The 23,871-nt window shown below is 37.2% G+C and overlaps 5 protein-coding genes across 6 annotated transcripts; 3 read left to right on the top strand and 2 right to left on the bottom strand.

Annotated features, from left to right (window-relative positions):
• The first annotated feature begins 3,060 nt into the window (after nucleotides 1-3,060).
• LOC147295412 (Eukaryotic aspartyl protease family protein) lies at nucleotides 3,061-5,111 on the top strand. Its single transcript, XM_086232112.1, has one exon. The coding sequence runs from the start codon at nucleotides 3,431-3,433 to the stop codon at nucleotides 4,898-4,900; it is 1,470 nt and encodes a 489-aa protein (XP_086088238.1). The 5' UTR covers nucleotides 3,061-3,430; the 3' UTR covers nucleotides 4,901-5,111.
• A 4,348-nt stretch (nucleotides 5,112-9,459) lies between these two features.
• On the top strand, nucleotides 9,460-14,126 carry LOC147295413 (Plasma-membrane choline transporter family protein). Of its 2 annotated transcripts, none has more exons than XM_086232843.1 (8): nucleotides 9,460-9,716; nucleotides 10,119-10,579; nucleotides 11,459-11,642; nucleotides 11,755-11,979; nucleotides 12,069-12,185; nucleotides 12,675-12,908; nucleotides 13,355-13,599; nucleotides 13,687-14,126. In XM_086232843.1, exons 1-7 carry the CDS (start codon nucleotides 9,642-9,644, stop codon nucleotides 13,568-13,570), a joined length of 1,512 nt encoding a protein of 503 aa, XP_086088969.1. In that variant the 5' UTR covers nucleotides 9,460-9,641; the 3' UTR covers nucleotides 13,571-13,599; nucleotides 13,687-14,126. The 2 variants fall into 2 exon arrangements, with proteins under 2 accessions (XP_086088969.1, XP_086088968.1); XM_086232842.1 differs by having other exon boundaries at nucleotides 9,461-9,716; nucleotides 13,355-13,592; nucleotides 13,687-14,124.
• Nucleotides 14,127-15,332: 1,206 nt separating this feature from the next.
• On the top strand, nucleotides 15,333-19,603 carry LOC147295414 (transcription factor TGA2.3-like). Its single transcript, XM_086234629.1, has 11 exons — nucleotides 15,333-15,640; nucleotides 15,894-15,997; nucleotides 16,086-16,159; nucleotides 16,267-16,479; nucleotides 16,897-16,968; nucleotides 17,066-17,125; nucleotides 17,614-17,691; nucleotides 17,801-17,858; nucleotides 18,419-18,690; nucleotides 18,808-19,053; nucleotides 19,155-19,603. The coding sequence occupies exons 1-11, from the start codon at nucleotides 15,576-15,578 to the stop codon at nucleotides 19,299-19,301; spliced, it is 1,389 nt and encodes a 462-aa protein (XP_086090755.1). The 5' UTR covers nucleotides 15,333-15,575; the 3' UTR covers nucleotides 19,302-19,603.
• Nucleotides 19,604-19,929: 326 nt separating this feature from the next.
• On the bottom strand, nucleotides 19,930-20,590 carry LOC147295415 (uncharacterized). The gene is made up of 2 exons (XM_086234500.1): nucleotides 20,135-20,590; nucleotides 19,930-20,035 (listed from the first exon to the last, which is right to left on the bottom strand). Exons 1-2 carry the CDS (start codon nucleotides 20,496-20,498, stop codon nucleotides 19,983-19,985), a joined length of 417 nt encoding a protein of 138 aa, XP_086090626.1. The 5' UTR covers nucleotides 20,499-20,590; the 3' UTR covers nucleotides 19,930-19,982.
• An 812-nt stretch (nucleotides 20,591-21,402) lies between these two features.
• On the bottom strand, nucleotides 21,403-23,648 carry LOC147295416 (protein PLANT CADMIUM RESISTANCE 9-like). Its single transcript, XM_086231257.1, has 4 exons — nucleotides 23,531-23,648; nucleotides 23,319-23,390; nucleotides 22,882-23,091; nucleotides 21,403-21,479 (listed from the first exon to the last, which is right to left on the bottom strand). Exons 1-4 carry the CDS (start codon nucleotides 23,646-23,648, stop codon nucleotides 21,403-21,405), a joined length of 477 nt encoding a protein of 158 aa, XP_086087383.1.
• Between the last annotated feature and the right edge of the window lie 223 nt (nucleotides 23,649-23,871).

Here is a 23,871-nt window from a genome sequence, read left to right on the forward strand (position 1 = left end):
ATTTATAATTTTGCTTAAACAAAAACCATAATAGCAAAAATGACAAAAAAACCACTATTATTTATAATTTATAACTAGTAACTACGAGCATTGTACCCAAGCATATCCATTTTCCCTTCAGGCGGAAAGCGATTTTTTGGCTCCAATCTCCAAAGTCAATCTAATATAATCTAATAAATCAATATGAATAAACTTCCTTATTTAATTATGAGTTTCTGAGTGCCGGGGAACATAAGCAAGTAAGCAACCATATGGTCATTGCATATTTATTTAAAATACCTTTAATCATGCACTCAATTGTCAAACTTGCAAGGTTTTAGGTTTAGACAAGAAGATGGTACAAATTATTAGCTGGGGATTGCTTAATCTGCGCCTTAGGATTGAGGCCTCTGTTGTCTATGTCGTTGCATATTAGGATTATCCATAACAGTAACAAGAATTATTCAAAACAATAATATAATGCCACCACGCAACAACGAGAAGGTTGTTAGTCGTTTACTTGCTGATTAGTTGAGCACCAAAACAAAGTCCAGAATCCTCTATTAATCTATAAAGAGAGAATCATATCCTGCATGAGAGAGACATGACCTTCAAGCATGGCAAAATGAGTGATGCATGTCTATTAGAATATTGGTACATAACATGCATATGGTGAGGTCATTTTGGTCAAGTCCAAACAATTTACTCCGGCCCAAAATCGAAATGGGCTGGGCCAAGTTCTTATAGTGTACACATAATTGACTTGCGGGCTTTCCTAGTATGGGGTTTCCATTTCATTCAACTCAACAGCGGGTGGAATTATGCTCATGTTGGGTACTTATAAATTCCAATCCAATGGTTTTTAAGTGCCAACAAAATCATGTCGAGTGCAACACAAAGAAGATGAGTTTTAAAGAAAATAAATAAATACAAAGGAGATGAGTTGTGTATCATACAATTTGTATTGTTATGTACATCAGTACATGTAAATATGTAATATGTGTCTTTTGTGTGTTAAAAGAATAATTGGTTAGATAACCACTGCTGGTAATGAAAAGGCTAGATATAACTTTTACAATATTTTAAATGCACAAGATAAAACATAATGAATTTACATTCTTTCATATGTTTCATAATCATTTTTAAAATGTTGGAGGAAATAAAAAACATACCCAAAAGACTCTCCAATAAACTTTTATGCAAAATAAATGTTGGAAGAGCTATATCTGAATTTACTCTCGATCCTGCTATTCCAAAAATTGGTTTGCAAATTGAAGAAAACTTTTGGACCTTTTGGTGAGTATGCCATTTTATTTTACTAGTCAAGTATTTAATAGGCTTATTTACACCATTGCCTCCTGTGAGATACATTTTTTTCACTTTGCCCTCTGAAACTTAAATCATCTCAGTTTGCCACCTGAACTTCACACAGTTGTTGCAAAAGACCCTATATCGTCAACTCTGTCAATTTTTTCGTTAAAATAGCTGACGTGGCACCTATATGGCATGAGTGAGACCCTTTTCTAGTTATGTAACATTCATGTGAACAAAAAAAATTATAAAAAATTGACATGGATCTTATTATTTTTTAGTTTAAAAATTGTTTTTTATTTTTTTTTGTTCACGTGGATCTTACATAACTAAAAAAGGGTTTCACTCATGCCATATAGGTGCCACGTCAGCTATTTTAACGGAAAAAATTGACAGAGTTGACGGCATAGGGTCTTTTGCAACAACTGTGTAAAGTGCAGGTGACAAAATGAGAGGATTTAAATTTCAGGGGGTAAAGTGAAAAAAAGTGTATCTCACAGGGGGCAATGGTGTGAATAAGGCTATTTAATATGACCATTAAATATGAGGTTGCTCATATCATAAATGATGCTCAATGCACTCTCATGCAATAAATTATATGTGCTCGTCTTCTTTTGGTATACAAAAAAGACAACAAATTAAGCTAAGTCTTAGACCATTTAAAAAAAGTTTATTCTTAGACCTATTCAGGTTAATTAATCTGCAAAAAAACAACAGGTCTTGTAAGCCATCAACAGCCATTTTGCATAAAAGTTTATTGGAGAGTCTGATTGAACAACTAGAGTCTGATTCCACCTCAAGAGTACTATACCCTTCTCTCCAAGCCATATCCAACCATAAAAGTTATTGCATTTTGTAGCTCTTTTTAATTAAAAATCATAATATTGATTTCAGCTATTTGATAGCTGTGTAGCAAGTGATTCTTATGTTATAAAACAAAAATAAATTACAAATATATACTATTCGTGCAAATATATATCTATCAAATATTATATGTTATGCATCATATTTAATTAAATTACAATTTATAATTAGTATTATTATAATTAAATTGAGAATGAACCGAAATTAAATAAAAAATATTAGATACCAAAATTACTTACCAAAACAAAAAAATACCAAATTTTTTTGCTTTGATTTTAGTAAGCCTTCGTTATCGAACCGAACCGATCCATGCTGCCCTACTCCTTGTAGAAGGCATATTACTACACCAATGATGTGGTACATGACACCATGTTCAACTAGACGATATATGAACCTACTTTACCAAAAGGCGAATCTCAACTGAGACCCAGGCCCGGACCAATGGAAGTCCCACATCAAAGAAAATGTTGCTTTTGACCAAATGATGAATATCAACCAGCAAGAATAAATACGGTCACGGAATGCCTGAGAACTTGATACTATGATACTTGTGTTGTTACATAATTAAACCATGGGTCCTGCTCAACTGGCATCATAGAAAGTACATGACTTGGTGAGTTCAAGCTTTTCCTTTTGACCCACGCTACTGCCACATAGGCCCCAGTCAATATGCTTTTGGGCAAACTCTGAAGAAATACCCAGCCCTTGTATGGTACTGGTTAAAGATTAACATATCAAATTAGACCTTAAATTGGTCAAAAAGAATACTTGACATAGAAAGCATTATATTATCAGAATCACGCTTATCCCTATAATCCTATGACAACACACCCATATATGCCTTTGAGTGAACTTTAATCAATCTTTAAGCTCTCTTTATCTTTCAAAGTTCAAACAATGAAAGCCCCAAAAAGAGATTAGTATTAGCATACATAAATGCAAAGATAATGAAACTCCAACTCCTTGGAAATAGAAAAATAAAATAAAAATAAAAAGAGTAACATAGTAACATATGCCAAGCCAATGTTCTGAAAATCTGAGATGAATTTTTAACCTCTTCTTCATCACTGTAAGGTCCTCTCATCCAAAGCTCCTCATCCAAAGCTATTCTCCACCCCATAAATTGCCTTTGTTTTCTTCCAACGTCCTTTAGGTGATTCACTGTTAAGTCTGTAAATGCTGCTTTTCTCCACTCTTAAATAAATATGTAGTGCTCACTAGCTCAAATCCCGCAACCAAATTGGATCTCACTCACCGCCGAACAAGAACAACCTCAATGCCCAAAATGGGTTTCCTCTGTTACATTCTTCTCTTTACTTTCTTCTACAGTACTACTTCCCAAGTTGCTCACTCTCGAAGCCTATCGTTCAGCTCCAAAACGACAGTGCTCAACGTCGCCGCTTCGATTCAGACGACCCAAAGCCTTCTGTCGTCGTCCGAGTCTAAAACTAGAACCACACACCAGAGCTTGTCTGCTGCATCTTCGCTTTCTCTACCGCTACATTCCCGAATTTCACTTCACAAACCTTCGTACAGTGACTACAAGTCGCTCACCTTAGCTCGACTCGAGCGCGACTCGGCCCGAGTCAGATCTCTAACCACCAGGTTAGATCTGGCCGTTAGAGGCATTGCCACGTCAGATCTTAAACCCGTCGATACAGGCAACGGGTTAGAGCTTGAAGCTGAGGGTTTCAAGGGTCCTATCGTTTCAGGGACGAGTCAGGGAAGCGGTGAGTACTTCTCCCGAGTCGGAATCGGTAAACCGCCGAGTCCGGTCTATGTGGTCCTCGACACGGGCAGTGACGTCAGCTGGGTACAGTGCGCACCCTGTGCCGATTGTTACCAGCAAGCCGACCCCATCTTCGAGCCAGCTTCCTCGGCTTCCTACTCGCCTATCTCGTGCGAAGCGCAGCAGTGCAAGTCCCTCGACGTCTTCGAGTGCCGCAACGACACGTGTCTCTACGAGGTGGCCTACGGCGACGGCTCGTACACCGTCGGCGACTTCGTTACGGAGACCATCAGTATCGGCGGGACTTCGGTGAAAGACGTAGCCATCGGCTGTGGGCATAACAACGAGGGCTTGTTTATCGGAGCGGCAGGTTTGCTCGGACTCGGCGGCGGCTCGCTCTCTTTTCCTTCCCAGCTCAATGCCACGTCATTTTCGTACTGTCTCGTGGACCGTGACTCTGACTCGGCCTCGACTCTCGAGTTTAACTCAGCGCTCCCTCCTAACGCCGTGACGGCTCCGTTACGGCGTAACCCTCAGCTCGACACGTTCTACTATCTCGGTCTGACCGGAATGAGCGTCGGAGGCGAGTTGCTCCCGATTCCCGAGACGGCTTTCCAGATAGACGAAAGCGGAAACGGCGGAATCATCATCGACTCGGGCACCGCCGTGACTCGGTTGCAGACGGATGCTTACAACGCGCTCCGCGACGCGTTCGTGAAGGGCACGCACGACTTGCAGTCTACTCTAGGCGTGGCGTTGTTCGACGCGTGTTACGACTTGTCGTCGAAGAAGAGCGTGGAGGTGCCAACGGTGTCGTTTCACTTCGCGGACGGGAAAGTGTTACCGTTACCGGCGAAGAACTACCTGATACCGGTTGACTCGGAGGGGACGTTTTGTTTTGCGTTCGCGCCCACGCCCTCGGCGTTGTCAATCATTGGGAATGTCCAACAGCAGGGGACACGTGTCGGTTTCGACCTTGCTAATTCGGTGGTTGGGTTCTCCCCCAACCAATGCTAGAGAGTATGCGTGTTATGGTTTGACCAATTTCTATTTTCTTTCTGTCTAGCCCCTCCCAGTCTAAACAAGCGTACAATACAATGTGGATGAGGGGCCGCTGCCTTATTTTTTATTTTTGGTGTTGTTGTTAACTTATTGTTATTACAGGTTAGTGGCATGTTACTGCTGTTGATAGTAAATTAATTCAATCAAATTGCGAATCTTAATTTGATGGGCCTACGGTAGACTGGTAGAGGCTGCATATCTAACGGTTAAGCTCTACACTTATCCTTATAGGAATTTCTCATAATGTGATAATTCTCGTTAAACGTATAAGATTGTTTAATGAAAATTTTTCTTTGATCCATGCGGGGAATATCCGAATATCAAATATATATTTAAATGAAACAATATTGTGCTAAGAGGAATTTTAATTTATAATTTTTTTTTAAAGTGTGAAGTTCAATGCTCTGAAACATTAAAGTTACAAACCAAAAAAAAAAAAAACATTAAAGTTACAAGCTCTACAACTATACAATGCCTTACTAATGCTTTAATATGACAATTTTATGTTTATATTTGATAATTTGTAATCATTTTAATTTGTAAAGTCATATGTTGGATCCAAAACAAAGTGACCCAAAAGCGATGGTCTGACAAAGTGACAAGCAATAACCTTTGCCTTGACTTGAAATGTTCCGATAGATGATGAAAGGAGAAAAATTCAAGCTTAGGGTTGTCCTCAATTTATATTTTAATAAATTTTAAAATTTATATAATTTATCAAAATTTAACAGAATTGGTTGAAATTCTTATGAAATTTATTATATATAAAAATACATCTAAATTCATTAAAAATTTTCACTTAATAAAATTCATGACTTTTTAAGAACACCTCAATTTCATTAAAATTAATTAAATCTGAATTGAGACATTTTAATTTTTTTGAAATCTATTAAAATTTGAGTTGTAGACGCATAGATTTCATTGGACTTAAAATCTAATAAAATCTAAATTAAGGACACCCTCATTTCTTTCAAGTAATCCTTTTACAGAGATTTTCACCGAAGACATTGAGAAGATAATTGGACAACAAAAAAGATAGAATCATAATGATAATAAACATGAGAAGTTTCTTTGAATTTAATATCTTTTTAACATTATTTAAGATACTTGGCCAAAAAAAACATTGGTTAAGATAAATATCATTAATAACTAGTTGTTGTGAGAAAATTTATTTTATGTAAATGAAGGGAGTCCAATATGAGACATTTGCAAGGAATAAAATTTCGGGTTTCGATAAAATTTCGATGGAAATTTCGACGGAAATTTGGAAGATTTTTAAATTTCGACAGAAATTAGACGGAAACGATGAAAATTACTATCAAAATACGAAAATTTTGAATGAAACTTTACTATATGTTTATTTAACATATTATCTACTACATTGATAAAAAACATTGAAGAAACCAAATTATATAGTAAATTTCATGTGATATAAGATGAATATAATGCGTGCTGAAGGTAAATACTGTGAAATAAAATTAGTATAATGAATAAATAAAATTAATATATTATTTATACTCTATAATATATACACTAAATTCTATATACTTTATAATCTATACTCTATATTATTTAAGATATCGTATAGGATATTAGGGTTTAGGCCCTTTAGGATATTTTTAATTATTTTTATATAAAAATGTATTAGAGTTTATTGTTAGGGTTTAAAAACAATTAAACGAAACCCCAAAACGGCCAAACGAAATCTCAAATCTTTTTTTTTTTTTTTTTCAATTGCCCAAAAACCTCAAACTAGGATATGGTATATGATATTAGGATTTAGGCTCTTTAGAGTATTTTAAATTATTTTTTATATAGAAATATATTAGAGTTTACAAATTTAGGGTTTAAAAACAACTAAACGAAACTCCAAAAAGGCCAAATGAAAACCCAAACTATTTTTTTTCTTTACAATTGCCCAAAGGCCCCAAACCCCAAACCCCAATCAACCTTAAACCTTTTAATTTTTTTTTTCCTCTTTTTTACATTTTTTTTTTTACTTTTTTTCTTCTTCTTTTTCTTTCCTTCTTTTTCTTTTCTTTTTTTTTTATTTTTTTATTTTTTTTCCTTTTTTTTTTCTTCTTTTTCTTTCCTTCCTTCCCTTTCCTTTCTTTTCCCCCCGAGTCTCCAGCAAAAGCCTCCACTGTTTTTCTTTTCTCCCTCTCTCTCTCTCTCTCTTTCTCTCTCTCTCTCTCTCTCTCTCTCTCTCTCTCTCTCTCTCTCTCCAATCCATCACCAACCCACCCTCACCCTCACCACTTTCTCCCCCTGCCACGCCTCCACTATCGCCCCCTGCCGCGCCCCCCGGCCGCCCCTCCTCTTTCTCCCTCGATCTCCCCCCTGCCGCCCCCTCCTCTTCTCCCTTGATCTCCCCCCTGCCGCGCCCCCTGCCACCACCCCATTTTTCTCCCAAAACCATTCTTTTCTCTCCAACTCAGCCTCCTCTCCAAAAACCCAAAAGTCCAAAACCAGATCACTGGCGAAAATTTCGCTGAAATTATCCCGAAAATTTAACAAAAATAGGTTTCGATTTCGACCCCTCCTCAAATCGAAATTTTCGACGAAATTTTCGAAATTTAAACTCTTGGAGATTTGCAACAAGATATATGGAGAGAAATATTACTAAAATAATAATTAATTATAGCAAATTATATTTAAATCAATAAAACATTTCAATATTACATAATAATCAATGTAAATTTTCTTTCCCATAAAGATTAATGAGTTTTGAAATTATATCTCATTTTAATCACAAAACTCAATCAACTATAATGTCATGTGTGCATGGCAAAATACCAATTTGCCCATCCATTTTTTTATTACTTATGAGCGTAAAATTATGACGTTGTCTTTAATTTAGTTTATGATTTAAAAATGGCATGCATGGTATATAAATGAGCTTATGGTTTAGGGTTTAAGTCTACCTAAAATCTGAAAGTTAAATCCTAAGTCGTTTTACTTCGTAGCAGTAAAAAACAAACCTAATACAAATCTAAATTTGAATAATAATATATGTTTATTAATCTATTGTAATTTATTTGTTTTATTTTGATCAATAATAACTAAAATATAATTATAAAAAAATATATTAATTATAATATAATTATAAATTTTTTTATTAATTTATTTGTAATTAGTTACGAGACATATAGTAAAGATAGAAAAAAAAAGTAGAGCAATTGAGATTAAATAGGGAGATTACAAGTAGGGATGGCAACGGGGCGGGTTTGCCAATACCATACCCGCCCCGCTGGGTAATTGGGTCTCAATCGGGGGTATTCGGGGCTTCTATAATTTTTTTAAAAATATTTTTTTTTATTAATAACATACCAAATTAATATAAATATACAATCTAATAAATAAATACATTAAAATTCATCATATTATATTATAATAACATTAAATCATAAATAGAACGCTATTAAATTTTTAAGACATATAACAAAAATTAAGATAATAAATTAAAATATAATTATATAATATAATATTTTTATTAAACAAATATATGGGATGGGATAAGAAGGAGAATGGTATTACCATATCCGTTTAATCGGAATGGGTCCCCATGAAAATTTTCGGAGGGGGAAATTTTGCCATCCCTAATTACAAGGAACTCGAGAAAGGCAAATTCATTTATTGCCTATTGTAGCTTCAGCCGCCTCACTATTATTTTGTCTTTAATAATCAGTACACAAATAGCTCCTCCCTCTCTACCAAATTAGCGCTTGGTAGATTGCCCAATTTTAAGTCAGCTCATGGCTGTTAGACATTGGATGAGATTTTTCACCCATTTGGCTGCACAAACAATTAATTTGGCTAGTGGCAAAAGCAATTAGCATATTTGTCATTTTTGGTAGTTGGAGTAGCCGGCCCCAAATAAAAGGATTATAAAATTACTTCATGTACCCAAATTTCATCTCCCTCGTCTAAATAAACAAAAACTTGCTATCCCACCACCGTTCTTAATTTTTTCTTGTGGATGATTCCCAGAAAGGAAAACAAAATCCTAGAGAATCTAGTTTGCTTAACTTCTTAAGTTCTTTGTTGGCCACTTTAGCAAATTGTCATAAAATAAATGTTAATGTCCACTATGACGATGTTATCGATGAACTCACCGAACCCCGAATCTTCTAGATTAATCACAGTAGTCAAAGACTTCCCATCAGCCATTACATTAAGTGGACCGGTCAAACCCAAAAACTTCCCATAGAAAGAAGGAAATTCCAAATCAGGACATTGCGGTCTCCGTTTACTATAATTTCATTGTGTTTTCTATTTTTTTAATTGTTAGCCGTTGTGTTTCAGTTTTGAATAATATTATTTGGACTAAATTAATTGAATAAATAGAGAAACCAAGTGAGGTATTAGTATTACTGCGCTCTTATTTGTTCAATTAATTTGGTACAAATAGATTACTCTTCCGTTTTTTCCCCACCATTTCTCAACGTTCCAATTTATTTACTTTAGTCTTCCTTTTTTAAACAGTCAAAACCAAACCCTAAAAACTATTAACCCCTTCATTGACCATGCTGGTTTGCTCTCCTTCTTCGCCTTGATCTTCACGTTTTACTCAGCCCACTCTCTCTCTCTCTCTCTCTCTCTTTCTACTTGGTATATTCTTGGTCAATTACTTAGTTGTTCCTGAACAAAACCCTCAAATTCTTCAAACAATGCGTGTCTTTCAGTCGCTCTCACCATGAACACCTCTCAGAGCTCCTCCTCTTCCTCATCCTCCTCCGTCAATTCGGCTTCTGTCGCCACTGCCGATCCGGTAATTCCATCACTCCTTGTATATATATTCACACTCGTTTCATTCACTATGCAATACTTGAAACTTTTTGGTTCAGTTTTGACGTTTTCAATCACTTTGAATTCACTATACAAAGACTGAAGCTTTTTACTCAATTTCGCCATACCTGGCTGCTTCAGTACAGAGCAAGTGGATAATAGTATGTAATTGTAACTGTCATCTTTTTTCAATTTAATTATAAAACGTTGGCTGGACTCTGATCATTCTTTTTACTCCACTTAAGTTAATTCTGTTTCGTTCAGTATATAATATGTGAAAAGTTCTTAACTTTTTGATTAGTTTAATTGAATTGGATGGCTTAATTCCATTGCTGTTGAAGGCTTCTGAATTTGATTGTCACTGTTTCATTTATTTTGATTATAGAATGTGGTCCGGAGTCGGAGGAGTGCAGACAGTAGTCAAACCATGGCTTCCGAGCCATCGCGTCGTTGGCGTGATGTTTTCTGGTTGGGAATATTTATAATTCATTTGATTTTATTGGGATGTGCACTTACGGTTCTGGGGCTCAATAGGTTTAAGAAAACAGATAGGCTAAACATAGATAGGTACACCCAGCTATTTTCGGAAAATCAAAAGGGATTGACGGAGAACTTTTGGCCGCTTTATGCTCTTGCCGGTGGAGTTGGGACAGTTCTTGGTTGGACTTGGTTGCTATTTCTGGGTTCTCAAGCGAATCACATGATGAAGGTTGCGGTGCACATCTTGACCACTTACCTTGCTGTGATTAGTGTTCTATGTTTCTGGATTGAACAGTTTTTCTGGGGCGTTGCATTTGCGATTGGTGCTGTGTTGCAGTTCTTGTATGTTATATCAGTCATAGACAGGTATGAGCTTGAGATTTCTATTGTTTATTTTGTTATAGTACGGCTCTAAAACAACTTCTGGGCAATTAAGTAAATTTGAGACTTCAGGATGGTTTGGTATGAATTTATATGCCTATAGCTCTTACAGGTTGGTTATTTTCTTAGACTGTTATAGTGTAATGGTTTGTCTCAAAATTAAAAATATCATTATTTCTTTTAACTTATAAGTAAAGATAAGGGCGAGGGAGGGTGCGAGATCTAGGTTTATGTTCACAACCTGGGAATCTGCACACTAAAACTTGTTTTGGGAGCGCTATTCTCTCAGCTGCATTATGAGACTTGGTAGGCTATATGGAAAGTTTATATTCTTGAATCTATGTATGTATTTATACACGTTTGGTATTCTACTATGAGGCTGAATAGCAGGGGTGACATACCTATATTTATGAATTAACGTACGGGTTGGTGACATACCTATCATAGCATCGTGGGTAGTCCTATTTTGTTGGGGTTTTAAAGGATTTTTTTTCCCAGTTGTAATGTTGTTTTTAGGTTGAGAGGTTCAAATTTTCTTTTTCATTACTTTATTTAGCTATTTGTAATAAACTCTAAATTCCATTGACGACTTCTGATGAAGATAGTCCACTGGACTATTCTTGATCTGTAAGAGGAGCAAATCTTTTCTCATGAAGAAGAGTGTCCAATGCATATTTTATAAAGTTGGAAGCAGATTTATTTTTAATTTACCTTCATGATTGACTTAATTCTGAAATTACTCTCTCTCTCTCTCTATCTCTCACTCACTCTTTACACACAAACACAAGAGAATGCTATGGATAAATTATAATTGGAATGATCAGATCCCTTTGCAGTCTTTCTGACTCTATTGTTAATCAATAGACTTCCATTTACCATGCTGGTGCTACAAACAGCTGTCAAGATGGTTTGGAGTCTACGCAAAGTTATGAGAGTAGCATACGCATTCATGCTTATTATGCTTGTATGGATGGGAATATGGTCTTTTGGCGCCGCTGGTGTTGTAGCTTCAAGCATTGGTGATAGTGGACGCTGGTGGCTTCTTGTGGTGAGCTGGCAAGTTTTGCTCTGCTTTCATCTTGTTATTGGGATAAAAATGCAACAAAACATTAAAACATGCCTCAGCTAAGGACACTAAAAATGCTGCCACACATATGCAGGTTCTCTCTGTAAGCTTATTTTGGACAGGTGCTGTTCTCTGTAATACTGTACATGTTATAGTATCTGGGATGGTGTTTTGTGTTCTTATGCATGGTGGTCGGGAGGCTTCATCAATGCCTCCAAGCTCATTGATGAAGTCTCTTCGATATGCAGTCACAACTTCTTTTGGCAGCATATGCTATGGTTCACTTTTCACGGCTGCCATTCGAACAATGCGGTGGAAGGTACACATGCCTGCCTTTTCTTTTCACTAATATTTCCATTTACGTTTGAGAGTGAGTATCTTAATTTTTAATTCTGAAATATATTTCAGATCAGGGGAATTCGATCCAAGATTGGCAACAATGAGTGTCTACTTTGCTGTGTTGATTTCCTCTTTCATCTAGTGGAGACGCTTGTCCGTTTCTTTAACAAGTATGCCTATGTCCAGGTAGTTTTCTGCTAGCAACCTCTGTCATTTTTAATTTGCAAATGAATTGTTCATGGATCAAATCAACAAGTTTTTTGCCCAAAAAAATCTGCTGCACTGGACTGAAAGTAATACTCTCCTTAGAAACCTCACAACCTTTATGAAGGATTTTACCAATCCTTGCAATTTTTTTTTTAAAGGAACACCAAAATTGTTACCCTGAATGTTAGCAAAAGAACAACAATATGTATATGTGAGATTTCTATTACAAGGCAGGTTGCTGATTGTATTTCATGTTTACAACTTGATTTCTATTACCATATTTTATTTTCCCTTTTTACATGTTGCTCTACATGTCCCCAATCACTACATTTTTTGCCTAAATTTTATCATCCTCGTTTTCTAATGGTACTATCTCAATCCCTAAATGATCATCACTTGGTTCTTGTTGTTCTCTTGAAGTTCTGTAGAAGTAATTATATGTAATGTCAGTGACCTCATTCCCTACAGATAGCTGTTTATGGAAAAAGTTTCAATCATTCAGCGAGGGATGCCTGGGAGTTATTTCAGTCCACTGGAGTGGAGGCACTCGTTGCTTATGATTGTTCTGGGGCTGTTTTATTGATGGGCACTCTGTTGGGTGGGCTTATCACTGGAACTTGCTCTGGGATCTGGACATGGATTAAATATAAGGAGAGAGTGGTGATGGTTGGGTCGACCGCAATGTTGATGGGAATGGTCTTGGTAAGTTTTGAGGAAAAGTATATCCCTTTGTTTCACTGATATTGCTGTGCTGTAACTAGACAGTTTGAAAGTCCACTAATTATAATTTATTTAATGATTCATGAAGTTTTGATAAGATTTTTTAGATGTCTAAAATGTTTTTAGCTAAAGCACCGGTGCATCTGTTATAGAAACCAGCTGAGTAGGTATCAGTCCAGAAAAGTGTGAAGGCAGTCAGTCGTTAACAATCAAATAAAAGTATTAGCTTGACATCATTTTGCATCGACAAGCTTTGTATGGGATTGGCCTTAAATTCTATTATGTACATGTTCACTAGTTTATCTTCCGGACTGTCCATTCTTAACCACTATATAGAGTATTGGTTGATTTATTATGCTAGAATGCATACAAATTGTTTTAAATTTCAATCTGATAGGGAAACATAGCATGGATCATGTAATTTTCAGGTGGGACTGGCGATGGTGGTTGTGGAAAGTGCTGTTACATCTATATATATCTGTTATGCAGAAGACCCCATGTTGATTCATAGGTGGGATGCTGAATTCTTCAACCAGATGTCAGAGATGCTACACCAGCGTCTTCAACATAGGAGTGCACGAGCGAGGGAAGTGTTAACCCTCAATCGGATTGATAGCCACACACAAGAAACACTCCCTGTTTGAAGAGTTACCTATGATATAAAATGTACAATGTAACTAATTGCTCTTTAGTTCGTTGTCAAATTTGTATCGTTTTTATTTAGTTCGAGTTTTGAATTAGGATACCTAATCTTTGTCAGGCACAAAAGAGGGAAAACGTGATAGCTGATAGGTAGGAACTTTATTTGAAGTTCATTGGCTTTGGGCAGAGACTGAGAAGCAGAGCTATGTTCATATACACACATGTTCATGTTGGGGTCGAGTTGAGGAGAGAAGAAAGTCAATCAGGTTCCAACACACTTGAATATTGAGACAGGCAAGCAACTTCATTGGTTCCTTGCTCTCAAGCTATCACTTGTTTTTGTTGTCTGTATACTGGCTTTTTTCTGTTTTCTTTTTGGTGTAACTTGTGAGTTTACAGTTTTTTTAATTTTTTTTTTTCAATTTTATAAATCTATTTGAATGTTGTAGAACCACCCCAAGAGAGTTTTTGGCAGATTTAATTGTGGTAGAATGCTGGGACTCATCCTTCAAGTTGAAACGCATATGCAATCAAAGATTTAATGCGTTTTATATTATCAGATTGTATGTACCCCATTAAACATCTCCAAGTACAATTTTGGGAAGAAGTGGTTACAAGTTCTTTTTTCATTTTTTGGCTTAAGGAATAAGTAGAATAACAAAAGAGGAGCCATGCCATGACTTGTGTTGGTCAAACTACCTTACAAATTTACAATCCAGCAAACTTCAGAGGCTCAGAAATTGCAGGAAAGACGGTACGCACAGGAAATAAGCTTAGAGAGGGAAAGGCTTTGTAATGGGCCTAGTGGCCCAAAATGGGTCCATCCAAGATCCATAGGGTCACGTGACTTGAAAAAGTGATTAATTGCATCATCACCAAGACACCAACGAAGCAGAACTAGTACTAGTAGAGTAGTGGTAGTTGCACTGGCATGAAGCAATGCACCAAGAAGGCATAGGCGGAGTGAGTTCGAAAAGAAACACAGAAAAAACCAAAATCACCAAAAGGGAATTGACACGCCATCAAGTGTACGATTGCCGTATGAGATGCGTCATATTCTTTCGGCCTTGGCACAAACAATAAATGAATGCTTATGCAGCAATGTAAATGCAAGGGCAGCAGTGTAGTAGAGTCTGGCACACGCAGAAGCAGCAGCAGAGGCTAAGCGGCTGAAAACCACCTTGCCATTACCAAGAGGTTCCTTTGAAGCAACGCCATATATTTATTAAAATCTTCATAAATCAGGATAGAATCAAACACATTATACACACCACAATATAATACTCTTTACTGCTTTTGGGTTTTGGCCCCATTTGATTCACATCCCCCATCCCATCATTTTTCGCGCGCAGAAAGACACTCTTCCCCATGATACGTATTTTGTTGCTGCTGAATAGCTGCCAGACTTACAGTGATACTAGTAAATAATTCTTGTAGGATAGAGACTGAGAGAGAGAGAGAGAGAGAGAGAGAGAGAGAGAGAGAGCATCAATGCCAACACTACTACTCAGTACTCTCTCTCTGAGACCCTAGAGGGAGAAGCAAACAGAGAATCAAATCAAACTAAGTAGGGGTCGTTTATTTTGTCTTGGGCCAAGTGGCACTGAACAGTCCCACGCTCCTGATCTTCAAGCTGTGACCAAATTTGAATATGGCAAGCCAGAGCCGAAAGAGTGGCAGAGTGAGTAGTGACATGGGACAAGACTGGAGAGTGGAATCAACGCTCCAAAGGGTGAGAATGAGGAACGGATAGAAAATGTGGCGGGGGTATTGGGAAGCTAAAATCCCAAGTCAGAAAGCAATAATAAAAAGCCTGGTGTTTAAAATTTATTAAAAAAGGAGTCCTGATACGCTATCCTCTTCTTAAAGGTACATCAATATTTTCTCTTCACTTCACTGCTCTTTCTTCTTCTTCTTCTTCTCAAAGTCCCATGAATATCATCTTTGGCTCTTCTTTGCTTTAAAGAGATATAGATAAATAGATAGAAAGAAACACCAAGTTAAAAAATGCAGAGCTTCAAAACAGCTTCAACAAACCCAGAATTGTATTCTCACTCTTCTTTCTATTTCAGGTATACATATTGTGCTCTCTCTCTCTCTCTCTCTCTCTCTCTCTCAGCTTCTACTTGATCGTGTTATTATTGTTTTTTATTTTCCTTCTTTTCTGGGTCTCTGCTTAGTTATGGTTTTTGGGTGTTAATTTAGTGCTAGAAATGGGTTGTATGTACAAAAAAAGAAAAAAAAATGGAGTCTTGATTTTGTACTTAGCAGTATATAATGACCCAGTGCCTCTGTTTCTGTGACTCTGTATTGAATAAAAAACAGAGGAGACGAGAGTAACCGAAACCAAACGCCTTTTGCGGATCTTGGAGAGCTTGAACACTCCGCTACTGCCTTTCCTCACGATGATGCTGTTGATTTAAGCCCAAGTATTCTCTCTCTGTCTCTCTCTGGTACTATATGTATTCTTTTATTTATATACGTGTGATATATATTTGGTTTTTAATGTGGTTGTAGGCTCCATGTTCAGTTTAAAAGCAAACAGTGTCGCTGTTGTACCTAATAACTTGCACTATGGGACCTTGAATACGGTACTCAACCCCCACCCAACGTACCTCTTTCTTTTTCTCTTGCACTTTGATAAATAGCTTCAGGGTCTTATTGGTGGGCTTCTGGGTTTGTGGGTGTGTTTGTGTAGAGCACTGCAGGGTGTTTGGACATAGCCTCAACAATAACCGGAACAGGAGGGGTGTGTGTAGACACAGGACAGCAGCAGCAATACATGTATCACCAGAAACGGACTACGTCGTCGGGAAACGGACACTTCGAGAATTGGGGTGATTCAGCCATGGCTGACAATAGCCAACAGACTGACACCTCCACAGATGTTGACACAGATGATAAAAACCAAGTATCTTTCTCTCTCTCTCTCTCTCTCTCTCTCTCTTGTTTTCTTTCATGAAGCATATATGGTGTCGGTTACTATATTGTTTAATGGGAATCTAAAGGCTTAATGGTGGTGGGTCAGCCTGGAATTTGAAATTCTTTTGTCAAATTGGAATATTGGATTGGCATCCCTGTTGTTTTAAACTTGCAGAAGGAGTCCAATTAGTACTTGTTCTGTTGAAATCAATGGTGGGTCAGCTAATGATCAAGATTGGATCAAAAACTTTATAAACAGTACTTGGCCAACACTGAAAAATGTACAGAAAAGCTGAATATGTTGCTGTAAATTTTAGCTACCAAATTGGGTCCAAGTGAATAAATATGAGATTACCCTCATTTATGCAACCAAAGTTTCTGATATCAGCTTTTGATTTTGTTTTAGTTTCATGGGGTTCAGCATGGAGCACTTGTAGATTCTATGGAGCAGGCCAATGAAAGAACTGGTGACCAAAAGGTTTAATATATAGATTATTGTTACAAAGAAGTCACGTGTTAAGAAAGTAATTTTTATCTTTTGAATGTTAATCTTATGGGGCTAAAAAAATTTGCAGACACTTCGTCGGCTGGCTCAGAATCGAGAAGCAGCAAGGAAGAGTCGACTTAGGAAGAAGGTATACATCTCTTGTAATATGTAGTTATTTTCTTATCTTACTTTCCATGTATCACATTTTTGGATATCTTTCTTTAGATTCCAGGTTTTTCAGGTCCAGTCTTGTAGATATTATCATATCTAGGCCTGGGCACTAGATCTTTTAGCTCTGTGCTATTGTTCCTATATGTTGTGACATAAAATCTTGGTGTAGACTACCCTGAAGATTCACTGACATCTATAGACTAGGTTTGCCACATCAATGCTTCTCATTCCCTAATAAGCTTTATCCAGCCTACCTCTCCTTTACACTATCCTCTTTTCCTGGATTACTGTTGTTTTGACCATTTAGTTCCTGCTTCCCCCTCTTCAATATTGGTACCCTTCTACTCCAATTGATGCCCCACTAAATTTAATGAATAACTGCAACCTTATCTGTTGAAAATTACATTGTTTTAAGTTAATGAATAAAACATATTTGGATCATTTATAGGTTTTGGTTTTGGATAGGCATATGTCCAGCAGTTGGAAAATAGTCGACTTAGGCTTACGCAACTAGAGCAGGAGCTTCAGCGAGCACGCCAACAGGTGCAGGAATTTATAGTTTTTTTTTTTCTATAATGTTTTTGTTTATTCTGTTAGGAGTGGGGTGGGAGGTCAAGACTATTTTCATTCTAGGTTTGATATTTCAATGCAGGGTATATTTATTGCAACTGGACTTTCAGGGGATCATGGTCATTCAATGGCAGGAAATGGTAAGTTATTTTAGATACATGAATATTTGTTGCGCCTCAATTCCTGGTTGTTGCAAGGACTGTCATCCATTGAGCTGAAAAACTAAAACCAAGAAAATTGGAATTGGTATTAATAAATTAAGCAAAGTATTAACTTGTCCTTGTAACTGTTTGTAATTGTATATATACACAAGGGTATGGATAATAGATATATTGGTACAAAAGCAGACAAGTAGTTTGCTTGAGTTTAAGGACCGAGATGACAATCTGAAATACGTTTGTGGGAGAGATTACGTTAGAGGTCAATTAAAGTAGGACGAGGTAATAGAGATTAAACTAGGCAGAACTGCAGAGCACGCCTTCTTTCCGATTGTTTTGACCAAGAAGCTTTGTTGTGTGATGTGAGCCTATAAAATGCCTTAGATCAAGTTACTACCATTTGTGATGCATTGTACTTTATATCAATTATTCATACACTTGGGCAGGAAAGGTTTTACAGATACTGTGTCCTACATTCTGGGAACAAATGTAGATAAGCATGGTCTGGTCCAATGTTTTCTTATAACTGATTGTAATTTCAGGGGCCTTAGCATTCGACTTGGAGTATGCACGCTGGCTTGATGAACATCAACGACTGATACATGATCTGCGATCAGCTGCGAATTCCCATATGGGTGATACCGAATTGCGGATTCTTGTTGAAAGTGTGATGACACACTACGATGAAATATTCAGGTTAAAGAGCATCGCTGCAAAGGCTGATGTATTTCACATGCTCTCTGGCATGTGGAAGACACCTGCGGAGAGGTGTTTTATGTGGTTGGGTGGGTTCCGTTCATCTGAACTTCTCAAGGTGATCTTCTGTCGGTTTCCTAACTCAGTTGCATACTTTTTTCCTCCATTGGCCTAATGAATATAGACATACTAGTTGGTCTATCTTTAATTGTGTTGTTACTGTTGGGTATTTCAGATACTTGGGAACCACCTTGAACCTTTAACAGACCAACAGTTGATGGGCATATGCAATCTGCAGCAATCATCCCAACAGGCTGAAGATGCCTTATCACAAGGGATGGAAGCTTTGCAACAATCTCTTGTAGAGACACTTTCCGCAACTACTCATGGGCCTACTGGTTCTGGAAATGTTGCCGACTACATGGGCCAAATGGCAATTGCTATGGGCAAGCTTGCCACACTTGAGAACTTCCTTCACCAGGTAACAAGCCTGATCACACTCATTGTGTGCATTTGCAAATTACCTTCTTGTTATAGTTGTAATATTTTTGTGCATAACGTTCATACTTTTTTACTTGTTAGGCTGACCTTTTGAGGCAGCAAACTCTGCAGCAAATGCATCGTATTCTGACCACTCGTCAAGCTGCTCGGGCCCTTCTTGTTATCAGTGATTACTTCTCGCGTCTCCGAGCACTCAGTTCTTTATGGTTGGCACGCCCTAGGGACTAATGTTATAGGACGTACTAAAAATTATCTGCTATTGTCCCACTATATTAGTAAACCAGCTGTAGTGCTGAGACCATGAAGATGGTTAACTATCAAAATGCACTCGGCTACGAGAGACCCCCATTTTTCTTATGCTGCTTTTCTTTATCAGACACGGGTTAGGTCCCTGCATCTTGGCGTTATAGAAACGCCAGTGATGAAGCCCTATAGACTAGTAAAAGCCTGAGTGGTGGTTCTCTAACATGTAATTAAGGAATGTCATTTCCACAGTTCGTGCATACAAAAACGTAACAGATAGTCTGGGAACTCTTTAAGAATTTTTGAAAGAGCGGATTGTACCAACTGGCACGTTATGCCATTGCTTTTGTTTGGCTGTTTACCAAATTCTTGGGGTAATCTTAAAATTGACATCACTTGTGAACATCTAGGTTAGGTGTAAATTTCAGACACGACACAAACTAAGAATTAGTGGTTCTAGATGAGTCCAAAAGTTTCATGATTTGTTAACGCGAATCGAGTTAGTTTTGAAAATGGATAACAAATAACACACATTACATTCGATTGTCATTCTCATGCCTTTGATTTCTTTATCACATGATGATTTCAGTGTTTACTGTAGAACATTACAAATAATCAGTTTTAAAAAGAATTAGGGTACAATCTTCCGTTTCCAGTCATCACTCATCAGTGCTTGTTCTCCACTGCCTTGTAAATTATTTTCTCGTTATGCAACCTTCCTGCGGAGGACCAGAGAAACATTTAGTCATTGAATAAACAAAATTCCTTTTTAACCCTTTGGTAGAAAAGAAAATCATAAGAAGAATGAGAGTGCTTACTTGGCCTGTACTTTTCTCTGGATGGTACAATATGAGGAATAAACACTCCAGTCCCATTTCTATTGTTTCTCCACAAGTTTGCAAGCGAAGCTGGTACTACTGATGAATATGTATTCTCATTTTCCAAAGCAGTAGGGTGCACTGAACAGCTTAAGCTTCGTTTGGTGACACTAGTCCTAAATGGGTTTGACCTTTTGGTGGACTCAGGAAAATCTTCATTGTCTGCTGTCAAAAGTAGAATCTGCTTCCTAATCTCAGCATAAAAGACATCATCCTCATCATCAACATAAGCACCATCCTCAAATTCAAGGCTGGGTTTTGTGTTCATCCCCATGTTGAATTGAAGACCCAAATCAAATTCCATGACAGGCTTAAAATGGAGCTTAAGTTGAATATATTTCTGAAAGTAATGGTGACTTGCGTCGTTGTAGGGCTGACTAATGAGTTTGGGATTCATGGGTTTATGTAATATATAAGACTCACAGGACAGAAAATACTTTGTTTGTGGTCAATAATATAGAGGTTCAGATATGCTGGTTTGCATATTTGTCTTCCAAATGAATCCAAGCCCAAGAATATGTCTCCGTCCGTACGTTAGCACACGTCTATTTGTTTATGCTTATTCAATTCTTGTGCCTTATTCATGCAAGTAATCACAATGACTTTTGACAATAAATTCTCTATAATTTGAAAAGTAGAATTCATAGAATTTGCTAGTTTGCACGTAAAAATCAATTTTGAGTATCGCTTTGCTGATAAATCACTTTTAGGGATTAATGCTAGTCTGCCTTGAGTTGAGGTGGCACAAATTATTGTGTGCTCTAGATGCACTGTACTTAACACTAATACAGCGTGGGATCCACCGAAGATGGTCAACTTTCTAAATATCATATTAGTACCGGGTGCATTGTGCTAGAAATTCAAATTATTTCCTAAATGGAGAGGTCGGTTCAACAATCCACAATTCGCTTCAGCTAGTATTATTGTTATCTTATTGATTCATCTGTTTAGAATTTAGAGTTTAAAGTTTAACTATGGGGTTTTGAGAGACCATAACTCAAGAGTAAATATATAATTTTTTTTGCTACATAATATTATTACAATGTTACCTTGATGATAATGTAGAAAAAAAAAACATAAATTAAGATAAAGACTTTTAAGCAATCAACCATCCTCAAAAAAAAAAAAAAACTTAATGATAACCAAACCAAACCAAATCAAATTAAACCCAACATATGACAAGTTTTCAATCCAAAAGGAACGTGACATTAACGTGCCATGCCTAGTTCGACAATCGGAGGCTTGATTCCTTCCCGGTTCCACTTTTCAACGTTGGCTTGCCACCCTTCAAAATCAATCATGCGTGATTAAGTATTCATAATGGATCAATCATGGTTACAAATTTTACAATTAGAAAGTCTTGGATTCTTAAATTTGAATTTAAAATAATTTGTTCTTCAAATGTGAAAAGTGATTGTTAGACGCTACAAAAAATAAGATTATTTATATCATCTTAATTAAACCATTTAGCCAACTATATCTCTCCACATTTGTGAGATCAGCATAAATATGTCCTACCTATATTAGAGAAATAGTTAAACATGTGGTCAATTAAAATGGTAAAAATAGCATTATTCTGCTACAAAATTTGCTTTCTCTGACCAATTTATTTTTGGGAACGAATTTTAACCTAAGAGTGCTGCTATTTGCATACACATTTTACTCTCACTACACACCCCTTATTCACCTCACACCATTTTTCTTTTTTATTTTTCTAATTTCTCAAAATATACTCTCAAAATATTTAAAATACTCTCATTAATACAAAAAAAAAAAAAAAACTAAAACCCAGCTAGCCCACCCTCGATGCCGACCCATCCCCGATGCAGACTCCGACAGTGGCCAGCCTCCCTTCCTCTCCTTCCCTCTCTCTTCTCTCCCTTTATCTCTTATCTCCCTTTCTCTCTTTCTCTTTCTCCCCTCTCTCTCTCCTCTCTCCCTTTCTCTATATGGCTTCTCAACCCAATCCAACCACACCAGTAGAATCCCACCTCCAACCTCGACCCCACCGTGCGCCGCCTCTAGGTGCGGCGGGACGGGGCGAGGCTGGGCTATGTGGGGGCAGGGTGGGGCGGAGATGACCTCTTTCTCAACATGGAAGAAGAGAGAGAGAGAGAGAGAGAGAGAGAGAGAGAGAGAGAGAGAGAGAGAGAGAGAGAGAGAGAGAGAGAGAGAGAGAGAAGGGGGAGGCTGGTCGTCGGTTTAAACTGCCGACAATAGGGCAATGTCGACAATGGTGGGGTCGGGGTGGGTTTGGACTTGGAGTGGTGATGGTGATGGTGATGGATGGTTTGAGGTGTATAATGAGGGTATTATGGTCATTTAGGTTTGAGGTTAGAATTATAATTTAATAAATGATGGAGAGGAGTATGTAGTGAGAGAAAAATGAGTGTGCAGATAGCAATACTCTAACCTAATTTGCGACTCCCTTGCTTATTGGGTTTGACCTTAGTTTCTTAGGCCCAACGATCTAGGAGGGTCGTAGCCCAAGCCCAGACATTTATATTAAAAAATGCGGGTGATTTTGAAAAGATAAGGTGGGCCTTGTATGTTGTGGCCCAATTTATATATAAGTAATTTTTTTTTGTCAAAGGCTGAATATATAACTCAAAATCTGATCTATCATGCATTCAATGAATAAAACAATAAAGTAAAATGGGTTGTGATTGTTGTGAGTCGTGGTTTACCTATGGAGGGATCGATGCCATGATTTTTGAGTTGTCTGTACTCCTGACAAATGGAACAAACACAGCAAAAGCAATGAACCAAAAAATCAGCGCATGGCTCTTCTGGTAGTGAAAACAATCGTCGCAGTTTGGTTCGGTATGTACCAGCATACAGCCACCCACAGGATATAGAGCCCATAGCATAGTAGATGAGGGCAGACACCGCACGCGCTGCCAAATTTAATTAATTAATTGATCAATCAATGCATAGTTAGTTAACTCTTTACCTACTTAGCATTAATTAGTTTTAATATTGGTTAATTAGTTATGAATTGAGGAATGTTAATAGACAAATGGTCTGGCACTAATTAAGATCCAATAAACAACACTGCGTAGCCTAAAATGATAAAAAAACGTGCACATAAGCTTAAGCATGCACGGGAAGGGTTTTGAAGTACATGTAGTCCCTCTATCAATAATCTCCGCAATCTGCCCAAAGGTGATGCATGGACAGCAGCAAGTTAGAAGACCTTCAAAGAAGTGAAGAAGAACCAATATTAGGGGGGAAATTAAAAAGAAAATTAAAGGAGAGAAAGTACGTAATTGATTAATTAATTAATTAAAAAGAAAAATCATTCCTATATATGGTAGAAATGAAAGTAGTACGTACAATTAGGACGATCCTCCAAGCAATCGAAAAGGCCAGTGGACCATTGGCCTTGAGGAGAGGGTTTATTTTCAGATGGAGTTGATTCAAAATTGGGGGTTTTGGAGTTGTCGGAATTCATTGGTCAATGCCTCTGTGGAATTATGGCAATATTGGCACTGCTTCTTTATTTATAAGTATTTGGGGTTCAGATTACCACTTCAGTTAGAGCCGTACTACACCGTATAAGGAGATTAATTTCGTGGAAATTAATTATATATCATAATTTTCAAGATAAGGATAAAAGATGGATCTATCAGTTTCTTGATCGACCATGGAAAGCTACAAATAGGAAACTTATGAAA

This window comes from Dryas octopetala, chromosome 2, assembly GCF_963921425.1.
Source record: "Dryas octopetala chromosome 2, drDryOcto1.1, whole genome shotgun sequence".
NCBI classification, from domain to species: Eukaryota; Viridiplantae; Streptophyta; class Magnoliopsida; order Rosales; family Rosaceae; genus Dryas; species Dryas octopetala.

What these genes read in the sequence shown, in the direction of transcription:
- LOC147295414 (XM_086234629.1), top strand. Translation starts at nt 15,576, where the DNA reads ATGCAGAGCTTCAAAACAGCTTCAACAAACCCAGAATTGTATTCTCAC. An exon ending in ACTATGGGACCTTGAATACG is followed by an intron (nt 16,160 to 16,266) that starts GTACTCAACCCC and finishes GTGTTTGTGTAG; the next exon opens with AGCACTGCAGGGTGTTTGGA. An exon ending in TTCAGCGAGCACGCCAACAG is followed by an intron (nt 17,692 to 17,800) that starts GTGCAGGAATTT and finishes ATTTCAATGCAG; the next exon opens with GGTATATTTATTGCAACTGG.
- LOC147295412 (XM_086232112.1), top strand. Translation starts at nt 3,431, where the DNA reads ATGCCCAAAATGGGTTTCCTCTGTTACATTCTTCTCTTTACTTTCTTC.
- LOC147295415 (XM_086234500.1), bottom strand. Translation starts at nt 20,498, where the DNA reads ATGGAATTTGATTTGGGTCTTCAATTCAACATGGGGATGAACACAAAA. An exon ending in CAGAGAAAAGTACAGGCCAA is followed by an intron (nt 20,036 to 20,134) that starts GTAAGCACTCTC and finishes GGTCCTCCGCAG; the next exon opens with GAAGGTTGCATAACGAGAAA.
- LOC147295416 (XM_086231257.1), bottom strand. Translation starts at nt 23,648, where the DNA reads ATGAATTCCGACAACTCCAAAACCCCCAATTTTGAATCAACTCCATCT. An exon ending in CTTGGAGGATCGTCCTAATT is followed by an intron (nt 23,391 to 23,530) that starts GTACGTACTACT and finishes ACTTCTTTGAAG; the next exon opens with GTCTTCTAACTTGCTGCTGT. An exon ending in TATTGATAGAGGGACTACAT is followed by an intron (nt 23,092 to 23,318) that starts GTACTTCAAAAC and finishes TAAATTTGGCAG; the next exon opens with CGCGTGCGGTGTCTGCCCTC.
- LOC147295413 (XM_086232843.1), top strand. Translation starts at nt 9,642, where the DNA reads ATGAACACCTCTCAGAGCTCCTCCTCTTCCTCATCCTCCTCCGTCAAT. An exon ending in GTTATATCAGTCATAGACAG is followed by an intron (nt 10,580 to 11,458) that starts GTATGAGCTTGA and finishes GTTAATCAATAG; the next exon opens with ACTTCCATTTACCATGCTGG. An exon ending in ACAAGTATGCCTATGTCCAG is followed by an intron (nt 12,186 to 12,674) that starts GTAGTTTTCTGC and finishes CATTCCCTACAG; the next exon opens with ATAGCTGTTTATGGAAAAAG.